The 19609-nt window shown below is 41.1% G+C and overlaps 1 protein-coding gene across 2 annotated transcripts in view; it reads right to left on the reverse strand.

Annotated features, from left to right (window-relative positions):
* tsn (translin) overlaps positions 1-19609 on the reverse strand; it is a 30831-nt gene that overhangs the window by 8315 nt on the left and 2907 nt on the right. For both annotated transcript variants that reach the window (XM_073046120.1, XM_073046119.1), the window contains exons 2-4: positions 17262-17355; positions 13999-14095; positions 896-1011 (exon numbers count right to left, since the gene is read on the reverse strand). In XM_073046120.1, coding sequence (XP_072902221.1) covers positions 896-1011; positions 13999-14095; positions 17262-17355 — 307 coding nt within the window. The remainder of the gene's footprint in view (positions 1-895; positions 1012-13998; positions 14096-17261; positions 17356-19609) is intronic.

Consider the following 19609-nt stretch of genomic DNA (forward strand, 5'->3'; position numbering starts at 1 on the left):
GGGGTTGTTTTGTCTGGACACTCTGGACCCAAGAACACTATCTCACTACTTTATTTTTATTTTTGTACTACTTATTTAACTACATATACGTGTGCGCGCACACACACACTTACAGTTATATATTCCCAGTTTTTTTTTCCTTTTCTATTATTATTACATTGTATTACTGCTGCAAAGACAATGAATTTCACAACATATGACAGTGATATTAAACCTGATTCTGATTCTGGAGCGGTGGAGGCTAAGGGAAGATCAGACAGAGGTTTATAGATTATGAGAGACAGGGATAGTGTAGACAGGGAGTATTTGTTTCCCAGGGTGAAATGTCTAATACCAGAGTGCATGCATTGAAGGTGAGAGGAGATAGGTTCAAAGGGGATGTGAGGGATTTTTTTGACTCAGTGATGGAAGCTTGGCAGGAGCTGCCCAGATTGCTACTGTACATTCAGAAATCTGATGGCACTGGGGAAGAAGCTGTTCCTAAAATGTTGAGTGCACATCTTCAGGCTCCTGTAACACCTTCTTGATGGTAGCAATGAGAAGCAGGCAAGTCCTGGGTGATGGGGATCCTTAATAATGATGTCACCATTAAGGTGACTAGAGGAAATAAGGTGATATTGAGGTTATGTCAGATTTTTTTAATACACAGAGAGTGGTGGTAGAGGCAGATACAATTTAGAATATATAAGAATCTGTTAATGAATGGAGGGCTATGCGGGAAGGAATAATCAGATCAATTTTGGAATTGGTTAATAGGTTGGAACAACACCGTGGGCCGAAGGGCTGTACTGTGCTGTTCTATGTTCTGATCCTCGATCTACAGACCACCATTTAAAAGGAGGAGAGCAGTCTCTGAGGTGTTACAGGCACATCAAAGCACAGGTACATAACATACTTCCCAGTATTTCTGCAACACCTTTCCGCGTCACCAAGGTCTCTGACTCCAGGTACACCACAAACGCAGCCAGGAAGATCAGACGCTGCAGGACAAACCTCCAGTGCTCATTGAACCTAAATAAAGATACTCAGAGTCAAACACATTTGGGTCTCACCCCAATGCATATCAATACAGTGCTTAAAATGACGATCATTATACAAAAAAATGCTGGAGGAACTCAGCAAGCCAGGAAGCATCTATGGAAAAAGAGTAAACAGTCGAAGTTTCAGGGCGAGACCCTTCTTCAAGACTGGAAGAGAAGGGGAGAAGTCAAGAGTAAGGAGATGAGGGAGGGGAGGAAGAAGTACAAGGTGGCAGGTGATCGGTGAAACTGGGAGGGGGGAGAGGTGAAGTAAAGAGCTGGGAAGCTGACTGGTAAAAGAGCTAAAGGGCTGGAGAAGGGGGGATCTGATGGGAGAGGACAAAAGATAGGAGAGGAGAGGGAAGTGGTGGAGCACCAGAGGGAGGTGATGGGCAGGTAAGGAGATAAGGTGAGAGAGGGGAACAGAACTGGGGACTGATGAAGGAGAGGAGGGGGGCCATAATCTGAAGTTTGAGAAATCAATGTTCTTGCCTCACACATCTCCTTTAATGTTTCCCATTTCCACCTTAAATCCATGCCCTCTAGTACTTGACATTTCTACCCTGAGAAAAAGATTTTGTGTCTACCCTATCAGTGCTCTCATGATTTTATAAATGTCTGTCAGGGTCTCTCGTAGTCTCAAAATTGGTGCAACTTCAATTTTAAATCTATGGAGACCCAACACACCAGCTGTCATGTTCAAGTGTGTAACTATTCTCAAAAGAACCAGCCAATATCTACCACTATCATCAGGCAGGAGGTACAAGAGCCTTGCGTCCCACATCACCAGGTTCAGGAACAGTTATTACTCTTCAACCGTCAGACTCCTGAACCAGCGTGGATAACTTCACTCACCCCAATACTGAACAGATTCCACAACCCATGGACTCACTTTCAAGGACTCTACAACTCATGTTCTCGGTCCTGTTTATTTATTTTTTACTATTAATGCTTGCCTTCTTTTGCTCACTGGTTGTTCATCAGTTTTTATGTATAGTTGTTCATAAATTCTATCATACTTCTTTACTTTCCTGTAACTATCTGCAAGAAAAAAGGTAGTATATAGTGACATATATGTATTTTCCTTGACTTGGACCTGCATAGTTTCAGTTAACTCAATCACAGGAACCAGGTGTCACTAAAAGAGCAGTATTTATTGCCCATTGTCAATAGCCCTGGAACCAAGAGATTCGCTGGCCCATTTTGCAGGAGAGTCAAGAGTTAACAATGTTACTATGGTTCCAGAATTATAATTCAGCCAAAATGAGTGCAGATATCCTTCCCTGGAGGATATCAGTGAACTGGGTTAAACTAGTCAGACTGGATTACCTTATCAATTGTTTTGCATTCCTTACATTATCTTTAGGCTATGCTAGTTTCAGCCCTTAGACCATAAGACACAGAAGCAGAATCAGGCATCTGGCCCACTGAGCCTGCTCCACCACTCCATCAGGGCTAATTTATACACCTCTCAACTCTATTCTGCTGCCTTCTTCCCATAACCTTTGGCGCCCCTTCTGATCAAGAACCTATCAACCTCTGCTTTAAATATACCCAAAGACTTGGCCTCACAGCCGTCTGTGGCAATGAATTCCACAGATTCACCACTCTCTGGCTAAAGAGATTCTGTTCTAAAACGACATCCTTATACTCCGAGGCTGCGCCCTCTGGTCCTAGACTACCTCACTATTGGAAACGTCCTCTCCACATCCACTGTCTAGGTATTTCAATATTTGATAGGTTCAATGAGATTCCCCTCTCATTCTTTAAAACTACAGCTAGTATGTACAGCACCAGAGCCATCAAATGCTCCTCAAATGTTAATCCTTTCATTCTGGTTTCATTCTCAGAATGATAGCTACATTTTTAGAAACATAGAAACATAGAAAATTGGTGCAGGAGTAGGCCCTTCGAGCCTGCACCGCCATTCAGTATGATCATGGCTGATCACCCAACTCAGAACCCTGTACCTGCTTTCTCTCCATGCCCCCTCATCCCTTTAGCCACAAGGGCCATATCTAACTTCCTCATCCCTTTAGCCACAAGTGCCATATCTAACTCCCTCATCCCTTTAGCCACAAGCGCCATATCTAACTCCCTTCAAGCCTATCTGAGTAGCCATGGCAAACTGTGGCTCAGTTTGGCTCAATGAGCCAAGCAATGCCTATGGAGAACGTAAAACTACCTGGTTCAATCTCCACCCAGTCTGTGCAGCACCTAGGAAAGCAATCAGCTGAAGTAAATGGTGTAGTCATGTATACAGGGCACATATCACACCATCATTTCTATTAAAGTTTCAAGTTCAAGTTTAATTGTCATTCAAGCATACATAAATACCCATGAATACACCAAATGAAATAGCGTTACTCTGGGACCAAGGTGCAAAACACAGTACAAACAGTCACACATAGCACATAAGACACACAAAAAATATATAGTCCAAGTCCCTGAGTCCATGAATGTTGCAGCAGTCTGCATTTGCTGAGCAAGCACTGGAATGCAGCACCAACTCCAGCATGGACATTGTACCACACTGCCTCTGGCACTCCGGTGGAGCGCACTTACTCTGACACCTCTATCTTTGGACAGATGCAAACAGGCCAGCCCACGGCTTGAGGCCCATTCCTCATTGTGAATGAGGCTAGGCAGCTCTCCGCCATTCCAATTCAGGTTCATTTATTTATCACGTGTATCAAAACATACAGTGAAAATGTCATTTGTGTTAAACAGCAAGCAGCCTTCAAGTAGCGCACGAACATTGCACACCCACAATGCTTGGCAGAACAACACAAACAATGACAACAATAACAGCAAAACAAGCCGCTCGCACACACAGACAGACAGACAAACGGGCCTCCGACCCCAGGACAGGCCACCTTCAGGTGATTTCCAAAATCAAAACCACTTCCCAGTGCCAGGAGCCTTACTCTAAAAGGCAACGTATACATTGTTCAGTCACTGGGCAAGCAAGTCTGAATAATAACTGGCAAATAGTCCTCTTGTCTCACAACTCGAGGGACGTGGATTTACTCCACACCTTGAGTGCTGCCTGTGTGGAGTTTGCATGCTCTCCCTGTGATCCTGCAAGTTTCATCCAGGTGTTCCAGCTTCCTTTTACAGCCTAGAAATGTGCTAATTGGTTAATAGATAGAGGGCAAGGGAGAGGGAGAGATATGTAGAATTGTAGGGAAATAAGGTGAGAAGGGTTAAATGGGATTGAGTGTTGGCTATTGGTATGGACCAAATGGGCTGAATGGCATTTTTCTGTGCCATAATAAATATTATGTCATTCAAACCTCAAGAGCAAGTAGAATTGAATGAATGGACAGCTATTCTAAATAGGGTTAAAAATGCCTTTAATCCCAGTGCATTACTGCTGAAATTTTCAAACCAATTGTTAATGTGTAACTAGATATTGCTGGAGGGCGGTATGGTAGTATAGAAGTTGGTGCAATGCTTTACAGTGCCAGCCAGAAGATTAGAGTTCAATTCCCACTGTTGCCTTGTACGTTTCTCCCTATGCACCATGTGGGTTTCCTCACGCATTATAGAACATAGAATTGTATAGCACATTACAGGCCCTTCAGCCCACAATGTTGTGCCAACCCTCAAACCCTGCCTCCCATATAACCCCCCCCCCCCACCTTAAATTCTTCCATATACCTGTCTAGTAGTCTCTTAAATTTCACTAGTGTATCTGCCTCCACCACTGACTCAGGCAGTGCATTCCACGCACCAACCACTCTCTGAGTGAAAAACCTTCCTCTAATATCCCCCTTGAACTTCCCTCCCCTTACCTTAAAGCCATGTCCTCTTGTACTGAGCAGTGGTGCCCTGGGGAAGAGGTGCTGGCTGTCCACTCTGTCTATTCCTCTTAATATCTTGTACACCTCTATCATGTCTCCTCTCATCCTCCTTCTCTCCAAAGAGTAAAGCCCTAGCTCCCTTAGTCTCTGATCATAATCCATACTCTCTAAACCAGGCAGCATCCTGGTAAATCTCCTCTGTACCCTTTTCAATGCTTCCACATCCTTCCTATACTGAGGTGACCAGAACTGGACACAGTACTTCAAGTGTGGCCTAACTAGAGTTTTATACAGCTGCACCATTACATCGCTTCTCTTAAACTCTATCCCTCGACTTATGAAAGCTAACACCTCATAAGCTTTCTTAATTACCCTATCTACCTGTGAGGCAACTTTCAGGGATCTGTGGACATGTACCCCCAGATCCCTCTGCTCCTCCACACTACCAAGTATCCTGCCATTTACTTTGTACTCCTTGGAGTTTGTCCTTCCAAAGTGTACCACCTCACACTTCTCCAGGTTGAACTCCATCTGCCACTTCTCAGCCCACTTCTGCAGCCTATCAATGTCTCTCTGCAATCTTCGACCAATCTTCGACAATCCTCTACACTATCTACAACACCACCAACCTTTGTGTCATCTGCAAACTTGCCAACCCACCCTTCTACCCCCTCATCCAGGTCGTTAATAAAAATCACAAAAAGTAGAGGTCCCAGAACAGATCCTTGTGGGATACCACTAGTCACAATCCTCCAATCTGAATGTACTCCCTCCACCACAACCCTCTGCCTTCTGCAGGCAAGCCAATTCTGAATCCACCTGGCCAAACTTCCCTGGATCCCATGCCTTCTGACTTTCTGAATAAGCCTTTGCAAAGATATTCAGGTTAGGGTTAGTAAATTATGGGCATGCTACGTTGGCACCTGAAGCATTTGTGGGCAGCCCTAGCACATCCCCGTTGCAAGCAACGCATTTCAATGTACATTTTGATGTGATGAGTAAAGCTAATCTCCCTTAAATCTCTGGAAATACAATGCCCTTATCGGTAAAGAAGGGTGGAACACCTATGTAACAATACCCCCTATAGTTTTACCAGAATCATTTGAAGTTTTGACCATAAGACAATAAATTATAGGAGTAGAATTAGGTCATTTGGCCCTTAGAGTCTACTCCAATATTCTGTCATGGCTAATTTATTGTCCCTCTCAACTCATTTCTCCTGCCTTCTCCTTGTTCCTTTGATGCTCTGACTAATCAAGAACCTATCAACCTCCAGTTTAAATATACCCAATGACTTGGCCCCCATAGCCGTCTGTGGCAATAAATTTCACTGATTCACCACCCACTCACTAAAGAAATTCCTCCTCATCTCTGCTGTAAATGGACATCCCTGTAATCTGAAATTATGCCCCCTGGTCCTATTGTCAGTAACACTCGTCTTGAGTCAGAGCTGGCTTGCATCCTCTTCAGAGACTGAAGAATGAAAATATCTTGGCTGACACTCCCAGTGCAACACTGAGGGAGTTTTGCACTGCCAAGAATGCCATTAAGCAAGGCTCCATCCACTCACTTAGGTGGATACATCAAAATCTCATGGTAATATTTTAACAATCAAGTAATGATCCTTGGCATCCTGTTCACAAATTAACTCAATTAACATCATCAAGACAGATTAGTTTCATTTGTCACATGTAAATCAAAACATACAGTGAAATGTGTTGTTCACATCAAATCAAATCAGCAAGGATTGCGCTGGGCAAATTCTACACCTGTGCTTCCAGTTGAAACACAGCATGCCCAGAGTACTAACCTGTACGCATTTGGAATATGGGAGGAAACCAAACATCTGGAGGAAACACAGGGAAAACTTACAAACCCCTTGCAGACAGTGGCGGGAATCAAATTAACTGCTATGTTACTGTGCTCTGTACATCTACAACTGTGATTACAGTTCAAATATGCTTCATGGGCTATAAAGTTTTTTGGGACAGCAAAACAAATCCCAAGCTTTCTTTTTAATTTACATATATACTCAATGGCCACTTTATAGGATACAACTGCTCATTGATGCAAATATCTAATCAGCCAATTATGTGGGAGCAACTCAATGCATAAAAGCTTGCAAAACATCAAAATGAGGAAGAACTGTGATCCAAATGACATTGACTGTGGAATGATTGTTGGTGCCAGATGGGGCGGTTTGAGTATCTCAGAAACTGCTGATAATTTCACGCACAAGTCTCTAGAGTTTATACAGTGTTACGTACTCGTGACACGTGACAGTGGTACCCTTGTCACGTGACTGGGGTTGAAGCTATACTGGACTTGAGGTAATGGTCTTGTGATGGCGGAGTGACGTCATTTTCCCGCCAGTAGAGATCATGTGACAGGTTTTTTTTTTAAAACAGGGTATAAGAGGAGGACCCCACCCTGTGGAGAGGGGCAGTTCGTGGCTGGATTTGCCAAGTTGACTTCATGCCACTGCGTGATTTAATGTGATGACGCAGTTTAGTTGAAAGATGAAGTTTTATCTAATGCCTAAAGTTTAAAAGGTCATTGCCAGCAGTTTCTTTACTGTGGAGAGTGAAGATAAAAATTCGGAAGTTAAAGATCGAGGAGAATCGATTTTCGACGGTGGATTGGGTTCGACCTTGTGTGATCCTCATTCGGAAGGATTTCATTGACTGTTCTCGTGTTAATCTCTGCGGGATAGCAGGAGATTGAGAATAGTGTGGAAGAAAAGATCAGTGCCTTTAAGCCGTTACGTTTCATAAAATTCTACGTGGGAAGAGTTCGACGCCGGGGATTGAAGGAAAACGACGTGGAAGAGAATTTAAATCGCCTTAAAAAGTCTCTCCTTTTAAAATGGACTGAGCATTTTGAACTTTTGGCAATATCGCTTTAAACAACTGTTTTTGCAACATCGCTTTAAGAACTGTGAAGCTGCCGCACAGCAGCTGTTTTCCAGTTACGTTAGTGTTTGTTTACTTTCGGGGGGTTTGTTTTCAGTGTTTAATAAACGTGTTATTTGTTATAAAAACCCCTGCCTAACTCACATATATTTATTGTTGCCCGAATACGTAACATAAATATGGGGGCTCGTCCGGGATTGGATCATTTGAGTTTAAATGCTTGTTAACTTTTGAGTCGGTGTTTTGGTAGCGGGGAATACTCGATTCTTTTGTTTGATTGGCTTGTGAGTGGTATTCGGCAACGATGAATATTGATGAGTTTCTGGATTCGCCAGGGGCGGATTTGTTAGCGAAGGCGAAAAAAACTGAGGTGACTGAGATTGCTAGTAGATTGCAACTTAAAGGTATTTTGCAGACTACGTCAAAAGCTGTTATACAGAGAAAAATCGCGTCTCACTATGTGGATTCGGGTGTTTTTGATGATTCGGTTTTAGAGTCGTTTCCAATAAGTAATTTGGAGATGCAGTTGCAAATCGAACAAATGATGTTAGAGCGGTGTAAATTAGAGGCTGCACAAAAACAGAGAGAGTTTGAATATGCAATGGAGAAATTAAGGTCTGGGAATCAGTCTTCTGGTTCTAGAAAACCGTTTGTTGCTAGTCAAGAAATTAAATTGGTCCCTCCATTTAGTGAAACAGAAGTGGAAAGATATTTTCAACATTTTGAAACTATTGCTCGGATGTCAGAGTGGCCGAGAGATAAATGGTCAGTGTTGTTACAGAGTGTAATTAAAGGCAAAGCACAACAAGTTTACACAGCTTTAACTGCTGCGCAAGCACTTGATTATGATATTGTGAAAACGAATATTCTCAAAGCGTACGAATTAGTCCCAGAAGCCTATAGAGAAAGATTCAGAAGTTTGAAAACGTCTGTGGAGAAGACTTATGTGGAATTTGCCTATGATAAAGCTATGTGTTTTGAGAGATGGGTTTCTTCTAAAAATGTAAATGGGGACTATGATACATTGAGAGAGCTGATTTTAATGGAGGAATTTAAAAGAAGCATTCCTGTTGAAGTAAGGACCTACTTAAATGAGAGGGATACTGATAAATTGCAGGACTGTGCTAGATTAGCTGATGAGTATGTTTTAATCCATAAGAATAAATTTCCTCAGGGTAGAATTTTTAAGAGGAAAAATAATATGGAGACTCAAGATAAATCAGAAATTAAATCAGAGGTTAATGAGAAAGGTAAGGAGGAAGGAAAACCTGTGAAGGAAAGACAGTTTGGTCTTATTTGTAACTATTATAAGAAGCCTGGCCGTGTAATAGCTAACTGTTTCAAATTGAAAAAGAAAGAGAAGGAAGCAGTTCCAGATGCTTGTGTGCAACATACTGAAGCACCTGTAAAATTACAGTGTTTGGTAAACACAAATGAGGCTTTTTTAGAGTCTGACCAAGTTAGAAAGGGATATGATCATTTTATAACTGAAGGGTTTGTATCCTTGAAAGAAGGATCTACTCTAGTGCCAATAAAAATCCTTAGGGATACTGGAGCTTCTCAATCACTGATGTTAGACAGTGTGTTGAAGTTTAATGAAGAGAGTGATACTGGTGAGGTAAATTACATAAGAGGTGTTGGAAGTGATTTTATGCCTGTACATTTACATAAAGTAAATTTAAAGTCAGGGTTAGTTACAGGATTTGTTAAAGTAGGATTACAGCATAGTTTACCTGTGAAGGGTATTTCTTTATTGTTAGGTAATGACTTGGCAGGTGGACAAGTTTTTCCTGAAGTGCATTTGACAATGGAGTCAGAGGAGCCAGAGATGAATTCTAACACAGATTCTTCCTGTGTTGTGACTAGAGCTATGGCTAAAAAGATTGATGCGCAGAATGAGGTTGTTACTCAGGACTGTTCAACTCAGGATTCAAGTTTTGAGGATGTGTCAGAGACTTTCTTAACTTCGTTGTTTGAACAAGATTCTGGGAGTAAGTCTGACTATGAAGATTTATCTCTGTCTCGGAAGGAGATGATAGCAGAGCAGAATAGAGACCCTGAGATTATAAAATTAAGGGAACAAGCTTTACTAGATAGTGAAATTGAGAAGGTGTCAGTAGGATATTACTTGGAAAAAGGAGTGTTGATGAGGTAGTGGAGATCGCCTACAATTCCTGCAAGTGAGGAATGGAATGTTGTTTACCAGGTAGTTGTTCCTAAAGTTTATCGGAATGAGATTTTGACTTTAGCTCATAGTGTGCCTTTAGGTGGACATCAAGGGGTAAGGAAAACTGTGGACAAGATTTTAAAACATTTTTACTGGCCTGGTCTAAGAAAAGATGTGGTGATGTTTTGTAAAACGTGCCATACTTGTCAAATTGTGGGTAAACCAAATCAGGTTACACCAGTAGCTCCATTACAACCTATTCCAGCATTTGGTGAACCATTTTCTAAAGTTATTGTAGATTGTGTTGGTCCATTACCAAAGACAAAAACTGGTTATCAGTATTTGTTGACTATCATGTGTACTTCGTCTAGGTTTCCAGAGGCAGTACCACTTAGGAATATAAAAGCTAAAACTGTGACAAAGGCTCTTATAAAATTCTTTACTTATTTTGGATTACCTAAGGAAATACAAACTGATCAAGGCAGTAATTTTATGTCTGGATTGTTTCAACAGATAGTTTATAAATTGGGAGCTAAGCAAATCACTTCGTCTGCATACCATCCAGAGTCGCAAGGTGCCTTGGAGAGGTTTCATTCTACCCTCAAGAATATGATCAGGACATATTGTGTGGGAAATGAAAGTGACTGGGATGAGGGTATAAACTTACTTTTATTTGCAGTAAGGGAATCGGTACAGGAATCTTTAGGTTTTAGTCCATTTGAACTTGTGTTTGGGCATAGAGTTAGAGGACCTTTAGCTTTATTGAAAGAACAGTGGATTAGTAAGGAAGTACACACTAATTTGTTGGATTATGTTTTGAAGTTTAAGGACAGGTGACATAAAGCTTGTAGCTTAGCCAAGGAAAATTTAAAGTTGGCTCAGGAGAAAATGAAAACTTGGTATGATAAAGAAGCTAGGATGAGGATGTTCAAGCCTGGAGATAAGGTGTTGGTTTTTTTCCCCAGTGCAGACAAATCCTTTACAAGCTAGATTTCATGGTCCTTATGAAATTGTGTCTAGAATCAATGATGTGGATTACGTAATAAAAACTCCAGATCGTAGAAGGTCAACACAACTTTGCCATATAAATATGATTAAACCATATTTTGGGAAACAATCTGAAACTGTGACTGTTGTGGTTAGTGAGAATGAGTTTGATTTAACTAGGAACATGATAGATGATTCATCTGACTTTCATTCTAAATCTAACATTGTTTCTGTTAGGTTACCAAATTCAACCATTCTGGAAAATATGGATGAGAAATTAGCACATTTACAGCTAGAGCAGAAACAGCAGATGAAGGAATTGATTTTTAAATATAAGGATTTGTTTCCAGATGTTCCAAGAAGGACTACTATAGCTTCACATGATGTAGATGTTGGAGATGCCAAACCTATTAAACAACATCCATATAGGATGAACGTGGAAAAATGTGAACTTGCTGAGAAAGAAATTGAATACATGTTAGAGAATGATATTATTAGACAACCTAACTCGAATTGGAGTTCGCCATGTGTTATGGTGCCAAAACCAGATGGTAGTATTAGGTTTTGTACGGACTATAGGAAGGTGAATGCTGTAATGAAAACAGATGCATATCCAATTCCTAGAGTAGATGATTGTGTAGATAAAATTGGAAAAGCAAAGTTCCTTACAAAGATTGATTTATTGAAAGGGTATCGGTGTGTTCCATCAACGGACAGAGGTAGAGAGATTTCTGCATTTGTAACTCCATCTGGGTTATATGAGTATAATGTTCTTCCATTTGGGATGAAGAATGCCCCAGGTACTTTCCAGAGGATGATTAACTCTGTGATTCAGGGATTGAAAGATACTGATGCTTATATTGATGATTTAGTGACAGGAAATGATACTTGGGAAGCACACATTATTGCGGTGGAGAAATTGTTTGAAAGGCTTTCAAAAGCTAACTTAACTATTAATTTAGCTAAGAGTGAATTTGGACATGCTACTGTGACTTACCTTGGTTATGTTGTGGGTCAAGGTAAGGTAGCTCCTGTTCAGGCAAAGGTTCGGGCAATTTTAGAGATTCCCACTCCAACGGGGAAAAAAACTCTCAGAAGATTTTTGGGAATGGTAGGATATTATCGAAAATTTTGTAAGAATTTTGCTAATGTTGCCCTTCCATTAACTAACCTTTTGCAGAAGAATGTGAAGTTTGTGTGGACAGTGCCTTGTCAAGAAGCATTTGAAAAATTGAAAACAATGATATGTCAACAACCTGTGCTTAAGGCACCTGACTTTGGAAAACCTTTTTCATTAGCTGTAGATGCTAGTGATGAGGCTGCGGGAGCAGTATTAATGCAAAGGAATGAGGGTGATGAGATTGATCATCCAGTAGCTTACTTTTCTAAGAAATTTAATAAGCATCAAAGAAACTATTCGACAATAGAGAAAGAATTGTTATCTCTTGTTTTAGCTTTAGAATATTTTGAGGTATATGTTGGTACAACTCAAAAACCACTTATTGTTTACACTGATCATAATCCGTTAGTTTTTCTGAGTAAGATGAAAAACAAAAACAGAAGATTATTAAATTGGAGTTTGATGTTACAAGAGTACAATATTGTGATAACTCACGTTAAAGGTAAAGATAATGTGGTTGCTGATTGTCTATCTCGATGTTGAATGTACAATGTAATTTTTTTTATGGAGTGGTTTTTTTTTCAATTGTAACATTCCTACTGTATTGTGAGTTGCAAGATGTTATATGATGGTATTGTATATTGTGTATGTTATATAATTTATACATTTGTTTTCCTTGTAAGTAATTGTTAAAATTTTTGTTCTTGTCAGACCAAAAATGTTTTTTTGGAGGGAGGTGTTACGTACTTGTGACATGTGACAGTGGTACCCTTGTCACGTGACTGGGGTTGAAGCTATACTGGACATGAGGTAATGGTCTTGTGATGGTGGAGTGACGTCATTTTCCCGCCAGTAGAGATCATGTGACAGGTTTTTTTTTGTTTTTTTTTAAACAGGGTATAAGAGGAGGACCCCACCCTATGGGGAGGGGCAATTCGTGGCTGGATTTGCCAAGTTGACTTCATGCCACTGCGTGATTTAATGTGATGACGCAGTTTAGTTGAAAGATGAAGTTTTATCTAATGCCTAAAGTTTAAAAGGTCATTGCCAGCAGTTTCTTTACTGTGGAGAGTGAAGATAAAAGTTCGGAAGTTAAAGATCGAGGAGAATCGATTTTCGACGGTGGATTGGGTTCGACCTTGTGTGATCCTCATTCGGAAGGATTTCGTTGACTGTTCTCGTGTTAATCTCTGCGGGATAGCAGGAGATTGAGAATAGTGTGGAAGAAAAGGTCAGTGTCTTTAAGCCGTTACGTTTCATAAAATTCTACGTGGGAAGAGTTCGACGCCGGGGATTGAAGAAAAACGACGTGGGACAGAATTTAAATCGCCTTAAAAAGTCTCTCCTTTTAAAATGGACTGAGCATTTTGAACTTTTGGCAATATCGCTTTAAACAACTGTTTTTGCAACATCGCTTTAAGAACTGTTTGAGCTGCATCGCTTTAAGAACTGTGAAGCTGCCGCACAGCAGCTGTTTTCCGGTTACGTTAGTGTTTGTTTACTTTTGGGGGGTTTGTTTTCAGTGTTTAATAAACGTGTTATTTGTTATAAAAACCCCTGCCTAACTCACATATATTTATTGTTGCCTGAATACGTAACAACAGAACGGTACGAAAGACAAAAAAAATCTAGTGAGTGACAGTTCTGTGGGCAAAAATGCCTTGTTAATGAGAGAAGTCAGAGGAGAATGGCCAGACTGGATCAAGATGACAGGAAGACAACAGTAACTCAAATAACTATGCATTACAACAGTGGTGTACAGACAACCTGCTGAACCTTGTAGTGGATGGGTACAGGAGGTAACTAATAAAGTGGCCACTGAGTGTATATCCATCTACTGAGACACTCCATACAAAACTCCAATATTTTGTGGTGCTTAATGGTCTTTAACCTCAGTATTGTCCCCTGTATTTTCTCTTTAAGTTGCTGATGGGTGAACTATTCCTTTCTTTTTTTTCCTGTTTAAGTTTTCATTTTTGCGACTAACCTGTAGTATTGATCCGCAGGGAACTTCGTTTTCAGCTCTGCCAGATGTGTTTTCACAGTGTCAAAATGTTCTCGTGCTTTTTGACATTTGTTTGGTACTAAAGAGAGAAAAATAATCAATGATTTGGATGAATACAAACTATTATTATTAACAATGGGTTCCATCAGGAAAAAATATGAAGTCCATTGTCAAGTGTCCTGTCCAATGTTTAAACCTCACCTAATATTTAGCAAAGCAAACAAGATGATATTTAGCACAAGCTGCCCTGTTTCTGGATTACTACAGTGATTTGACATTAACATTATGTGACTTGGGGACATTTTGTGGATTGTATAAATACCCATCTCAGCTGGAAGCTACAGTACAGAAGTAGACTATTCAGACCATGTAGGCATTTATGTCCTATGTGAATCTGCTCCCAATCACCCACAGCTACCTCTTTCTAGCATAACCTTCATGTACTGTGGAGAGCACTCAGCTGGTTATATCACGAAGCATCAGGCACACAGCCAGCTCCATCATGAGCACTAGCTTCCCCGCCACTGAGGACATCTTCAAAAGGTAGTGTCTTGGGAAAGCTGCATCCATCATTAAGGACCCTCACCATCCAGGACATGCCCTCTTCTCATTACTGCCACTGGGGAGGTTGAGAGGGGCTCTCACTGAAACCTGTTAATATTGAAAGGCTTAAATAGACTAGATAGAGTGGATGTGGAGCCTGAAGACCCACACTAAAAGTCCTAGGAACAGCTTCTTCCCCTCCACTGTCAGATTTCTGAACAATCCATGAACCCATGATCACTACCTCCTTATTCCTCTTTATTTATTTGTACCTTAGTCATTTTTATGTCTTGCAATGAACTGCTGCCACAAAACAACACATTTCATGACAAATATCAGTGATAATAAATTGGATTCTGACTCTTTTTTTTCTCTTATCCTTTAGATGCCTCAATACTACTTATCATAGAGTAGCCATTCACACTTCTCTCTGTGTCACTTAGTGGTTTCTGGTCATGAGGTACAATAACAGCCAAGTCTTGTTTTCTAGGAACTAACACACATTAAACTGTGAGGATCTGGCACTGTCCTCACAGTTTCTCATGCAATGTGCTTCTTATCTCTCTGGCTCCACTTTAGGGTATTATGACATATTGTCCCACTGGGTAAGAAGCAAAACAACTGGAGTGGTACTCTTTTCAGTTTTGGTTCTACACCACTTAACAGAGATGTACAAGTGATAATAACCATAGATTTAATGGATAGCAAGAGACTTTGTTTCCCCAGAGCAGAAACAGCTAATACCAGGGCACATTATTTTAAGTTGAAGGTATAGGGGGATGTCAGAGGTAAGTTTTTTTAAAACAGAGTGTAGTGAGTACGTGGAACATCCTACCAGGGATGGTGGTAGAGGTAGATACATTAGGAGCGTTTAAGAAACTCTTACAAATGAATGATAGAAAAGAAAAATGGAGGGCTGTGTAAGTAGCAAAAGTTAGATTGATCTTGGAATAGGTTTAAAGGTTGGTACAATATCATGGGCAGAAGGGCCTGTACTGTGCTGTGATGTTCTATTGTTCTATTCCTAGTATCGCAACTAGGGAAGTCGTGCCTCTCTACATTATAAAAATAGGTACCTAATTTCAGTCTTAACTGCTGAAGATGAAAGTTTTTCCACCTGGTGTTCCTTTGCTGCAATGAAATTATCCAAGCCTTTTTTGTAAATTAATTCATAGCTGTAAAAATTCAGGATTCAGATTTATTTATCACATGTACATTGAAACATACAGTGAAAAGCATCATATGTGCGACAACCAACACAGCCAATATTATGCCTGGGACAGCCTGCAAGTGTTGCCACAATGTTGAACAGAGCACAACAAGCCTATTTGCTCCCTCCCAGCCGCCCATTTATGACACATATACACTCTTCCAGTTAGGCTTTAGGGACAGGGATGTGGGGAATTTAGAGTTCAGTCCAAAGTCTAAGCCCTTTGGTAGCTGGAATTATGGAATAGAAAGTCATTGGCATATTATATCTATCCCAACTTCTTTGTTCCAATCCTTCAGCTGTGTTTTTTTATATAATTCAAAGAGCAAATGAAGACAGATTAGAAGTAGAAGAAGAAATACAGATTGAGTACTCCTTACCTGAAATTCCAAAATCCAAAAATTAACTGAAAATTGAAGGTAATTGTGAATATTCAGCAACCTGGTTGCAAAAAATTAAGATAAGACACAACATTAAATTTTTAAAGAATTGTTCTGATAAAGTGTCTGCTGATGACGAAGCTGTGAGTTTGCCCAGATCATCACTGACAAAAATCTATGGCCGTATGAATGGCCGTATCAGTACATACAGTATGTGCGGTGAACACACATAAGGCAAAGACTGCTTACCGGTAGCACATAAATTCAGAGTCGGAAATTATGGTGATCCCAAGCTATCTCATTATATATTCCAAAATCCAAAAAAAATCTGAAATCCAAAACACTTCTGGACCCAAGCATTTCAGATAAGGGGTACTCAACCTGTATGCAGCAAGTCAGACAAGAGAAAATAGGAAAAGCAAGCAGAATAGAAAGTAAAAACATGCACAAATGCCGGAGGAACTCAATGGGTCAGTTAGCATCTATGACAGTTCACATATTGTAATTAGGCTGTAAACAAATTCACACATGACAGCAGTCAGCAAATGTCTGTCAAACGCTCAGTCATAAGACATAGGAGCAGAATTAGGCCATTCAGCCCATCGAGTCTGCTCCACCATTTCACTACGTTTGATTTATTATCCAGTTAAACCATATTCTCCTGCGTTCTCCACCCCCCCCCCCCATTCTTCTAAACTGGGGTGCTGCAGTATTGTAGTAGTTAGCGTGATGCTATTACAGCTGGGGGCATCAAGAGTTCGGAGTTCAATTCCAGCACTGTCTGTAAGGAGACTGTACATTCTCCTTGTGATCGTGTTGCTCTGGTTTCCTGCCACAGTGCAGAGGTCATTGGGAATAGGGTTAAATAGGTGGGTTATTGTGCAGTGCTGTTTGTTGGGCCAGAAGTCCCTGTTCTGCACTGTACCTCTAATTAATAAATAAAATCTACTCTATCTATAGGCCTTTCAATATTTGGTCAAGTGTACACGTCAGGTGTTTGTAAGCTAGGGGAGCTTGTAAATAGGAGTGAGTGAGTATGAATGCAAAATCGAAAAAAGCAGAACAGCTATAACAGCTTACTGCCTTAGCTGTCTTCCCCCTCTCATACTTACTTTCTTTAAAGCCAGACATCTGATGGACAGTCTGTAGCAGGGTGAGAATCTCACGAGCTGTTTGTTCAAGGACTTGAACTACTTTTCTGATTTCCTAGAATGAAGTGAACGTAGAGCACATCATGGAAAAGGGAGAAATGTTCCTCAGATTAGAATCATTACCAGCATACACAGTGAACCAAATGGCTCCCTACTGTAACATTAGTTAGTGTGAGTCTCTCATTTTATTATTTTCATGCCCTCGAGGTCATAGAGTCATAGAGCACTACAGCACAGAGGAAACCCATCTAGTCCATGCTGAACTCCATTCTGTCTAGTCCTATCAACCCGTAACTGGTCCATAACCCACCATACCCTTCCCAAACTTCTCTTAAATGTTGAAATCAAATCCGCATCCAACCCTTTCGCTGGCAGCTTATTCCACACTCTCATCACCCCTGACAGAAGTAGTTTCCTCTATTTAAGCTCCCCTTAAATATGTCACCTTTCACCCTTAACCTATGATCCTTTGCTCTAGTCACATGGAACCAGCTATCTTGGCTATACCTCTTCCCACCTGCTACTTGCAAAAACGCTATACCCCTTTCACAGGACCTTCATCTTCATCGCATCTGTTCACAAGACTTCCCACTCCAAAGCATCTGAGATGTCCTCCTTCTTCAAAGAATGAAGCTTCGCTTTCTCCATTACTGATGCTGCCCTCACCCACACCTTCTCCATTTCCTGCACATTGCCGCTCACCCCATCTTCCCAATGCCATAAGAGTTCTGCTTGTCCTCACCCTATGAGCCTCTAAATCCAACATATCATTTTCCATAATTTCCATGATCCTACCACTAAGCACATCTTTCCCTCCCCATCACTCTCTACTTCCCACAGGAATGGCTCTCTTTGCCATTCCTTGTCCACTTATCCCTGCACACTGATCTCCCTCATGATACTCATTCCTGCAAGTGGGACAAGTGCTACATCTGTGTATTCGCTTCCTCCTTCACCAACATTCTGACCCAAACACTCCTGTAGGTGACACTTCACCTGCAAGACTGGCAGGGTATTGTATCTTGTGCTCGGGGTGTGGCCTTCTCTACATTTGTGAGACCTGATGCAGATTGGGGAACCGCTTCGTCCGCCATAAAAGATGGGATTTCATTTCAATTTGACGTTCCACTCCCATTCTGACCTGTCGCTCCATGGTCTCCTCCACTGTCACAATCAGGTTGGAGGAGCAACAACTCATATTCTGTCCGAGTAGACTCCAACCTGATGGCATGAATATCAATTTCTCCGATGTCTGGTAACTTCACCCTCTTCTTTTTCCATTCCCCATTCTGGTTCTCCTCACCTGCCCATCACCTCCCTCTGCTGCCCCTCCTCTTCCCTGTCTCCCATGGTCCATCGTACTCTCCTATCAAATTCCTTCTTCAACCCTTTACATCTCTGACCTATCACCTCCCAGCTCCTTACTTCATCCCCCTCACCAGGTTTCATCTACCACCTTGTACCCCTGCACACAATACTCTAAATTTGGCCTCACCAAAGTCCTATACAACTTCAAAATAACAACCCAACTCCTGTACTCAATACTCTGATTTATGAAGGCCAGTGTGCCAAAAGCTCTCTTTATGTCCCTTTCTACCTGGGAAGACAAATTCAAGGAATTATAGATCAGCATTCCCAGATTCATCTACTGTACTCCTCAATGTTCACTGTGAATGTCCTACCCTGGTTTGTCCTTCCAAATTTCTATCGCTATTCTTCATTGTTCAATAACTTCAGCCTTTAACTCTACCACAGACCTTGCACAGTACAGGAAGTTGCAGAGAGTAATAGACTCAGCCTAATATTACAGAGGCTCATCCCTCCCCAACAACCGTGGCATCTACAGAAGGCACTGCCTCAAGAATACATCTATCATTAAAGAATCCCATCATCTCGGCCATGCCATCTTCTCACAGCTCCCAGTGGGTACTGAAAGCTATCTGCACCATTAAATGAAAGGCCTTGATAGAATGGATGTTTTCCATAGTGGGAGAGTCTGACACCAGAAAACACTGCCTCAGAATAGAGGGGCGTCCTTTTAGAACGGAGATGAGGAGGAATTTCTTTAGCCAGAGAGTGGTGAATCTGTGGAATCCTTTGCCACAGGCAGCTGTGGAAGTCAAGTCCATATGTATATTCAAGACAGACTCTTGATTGGTCAGGGCATGAAGGAATACAGGGAGAAGCAGGAGATTGGAGCTGAGAGGGAAATTGATCAGCCATGATGAAATGGCGGAGCAGACTTGATAAGCCAAATGGTCTAATTCTGCTCCTAAACTTTATGATCCAAATCTGAAGCCTGTTGGATT

The sequence above is a fragment of the Hemitrygon akajei genome, chromosome 5 (assembly GCF_048418815.1).
Source record: "Hemitrygon akajei chromosome 5, sHemAka1.3, whole genome shotgun sequence".
Taxonomy (NCBI): Eukaryota; Metazoa; Chordata; class Chondrichthyes; order Myliobatiformes; family Dasyatidae; genus Hemitrygon; species Hemitrygon akajei.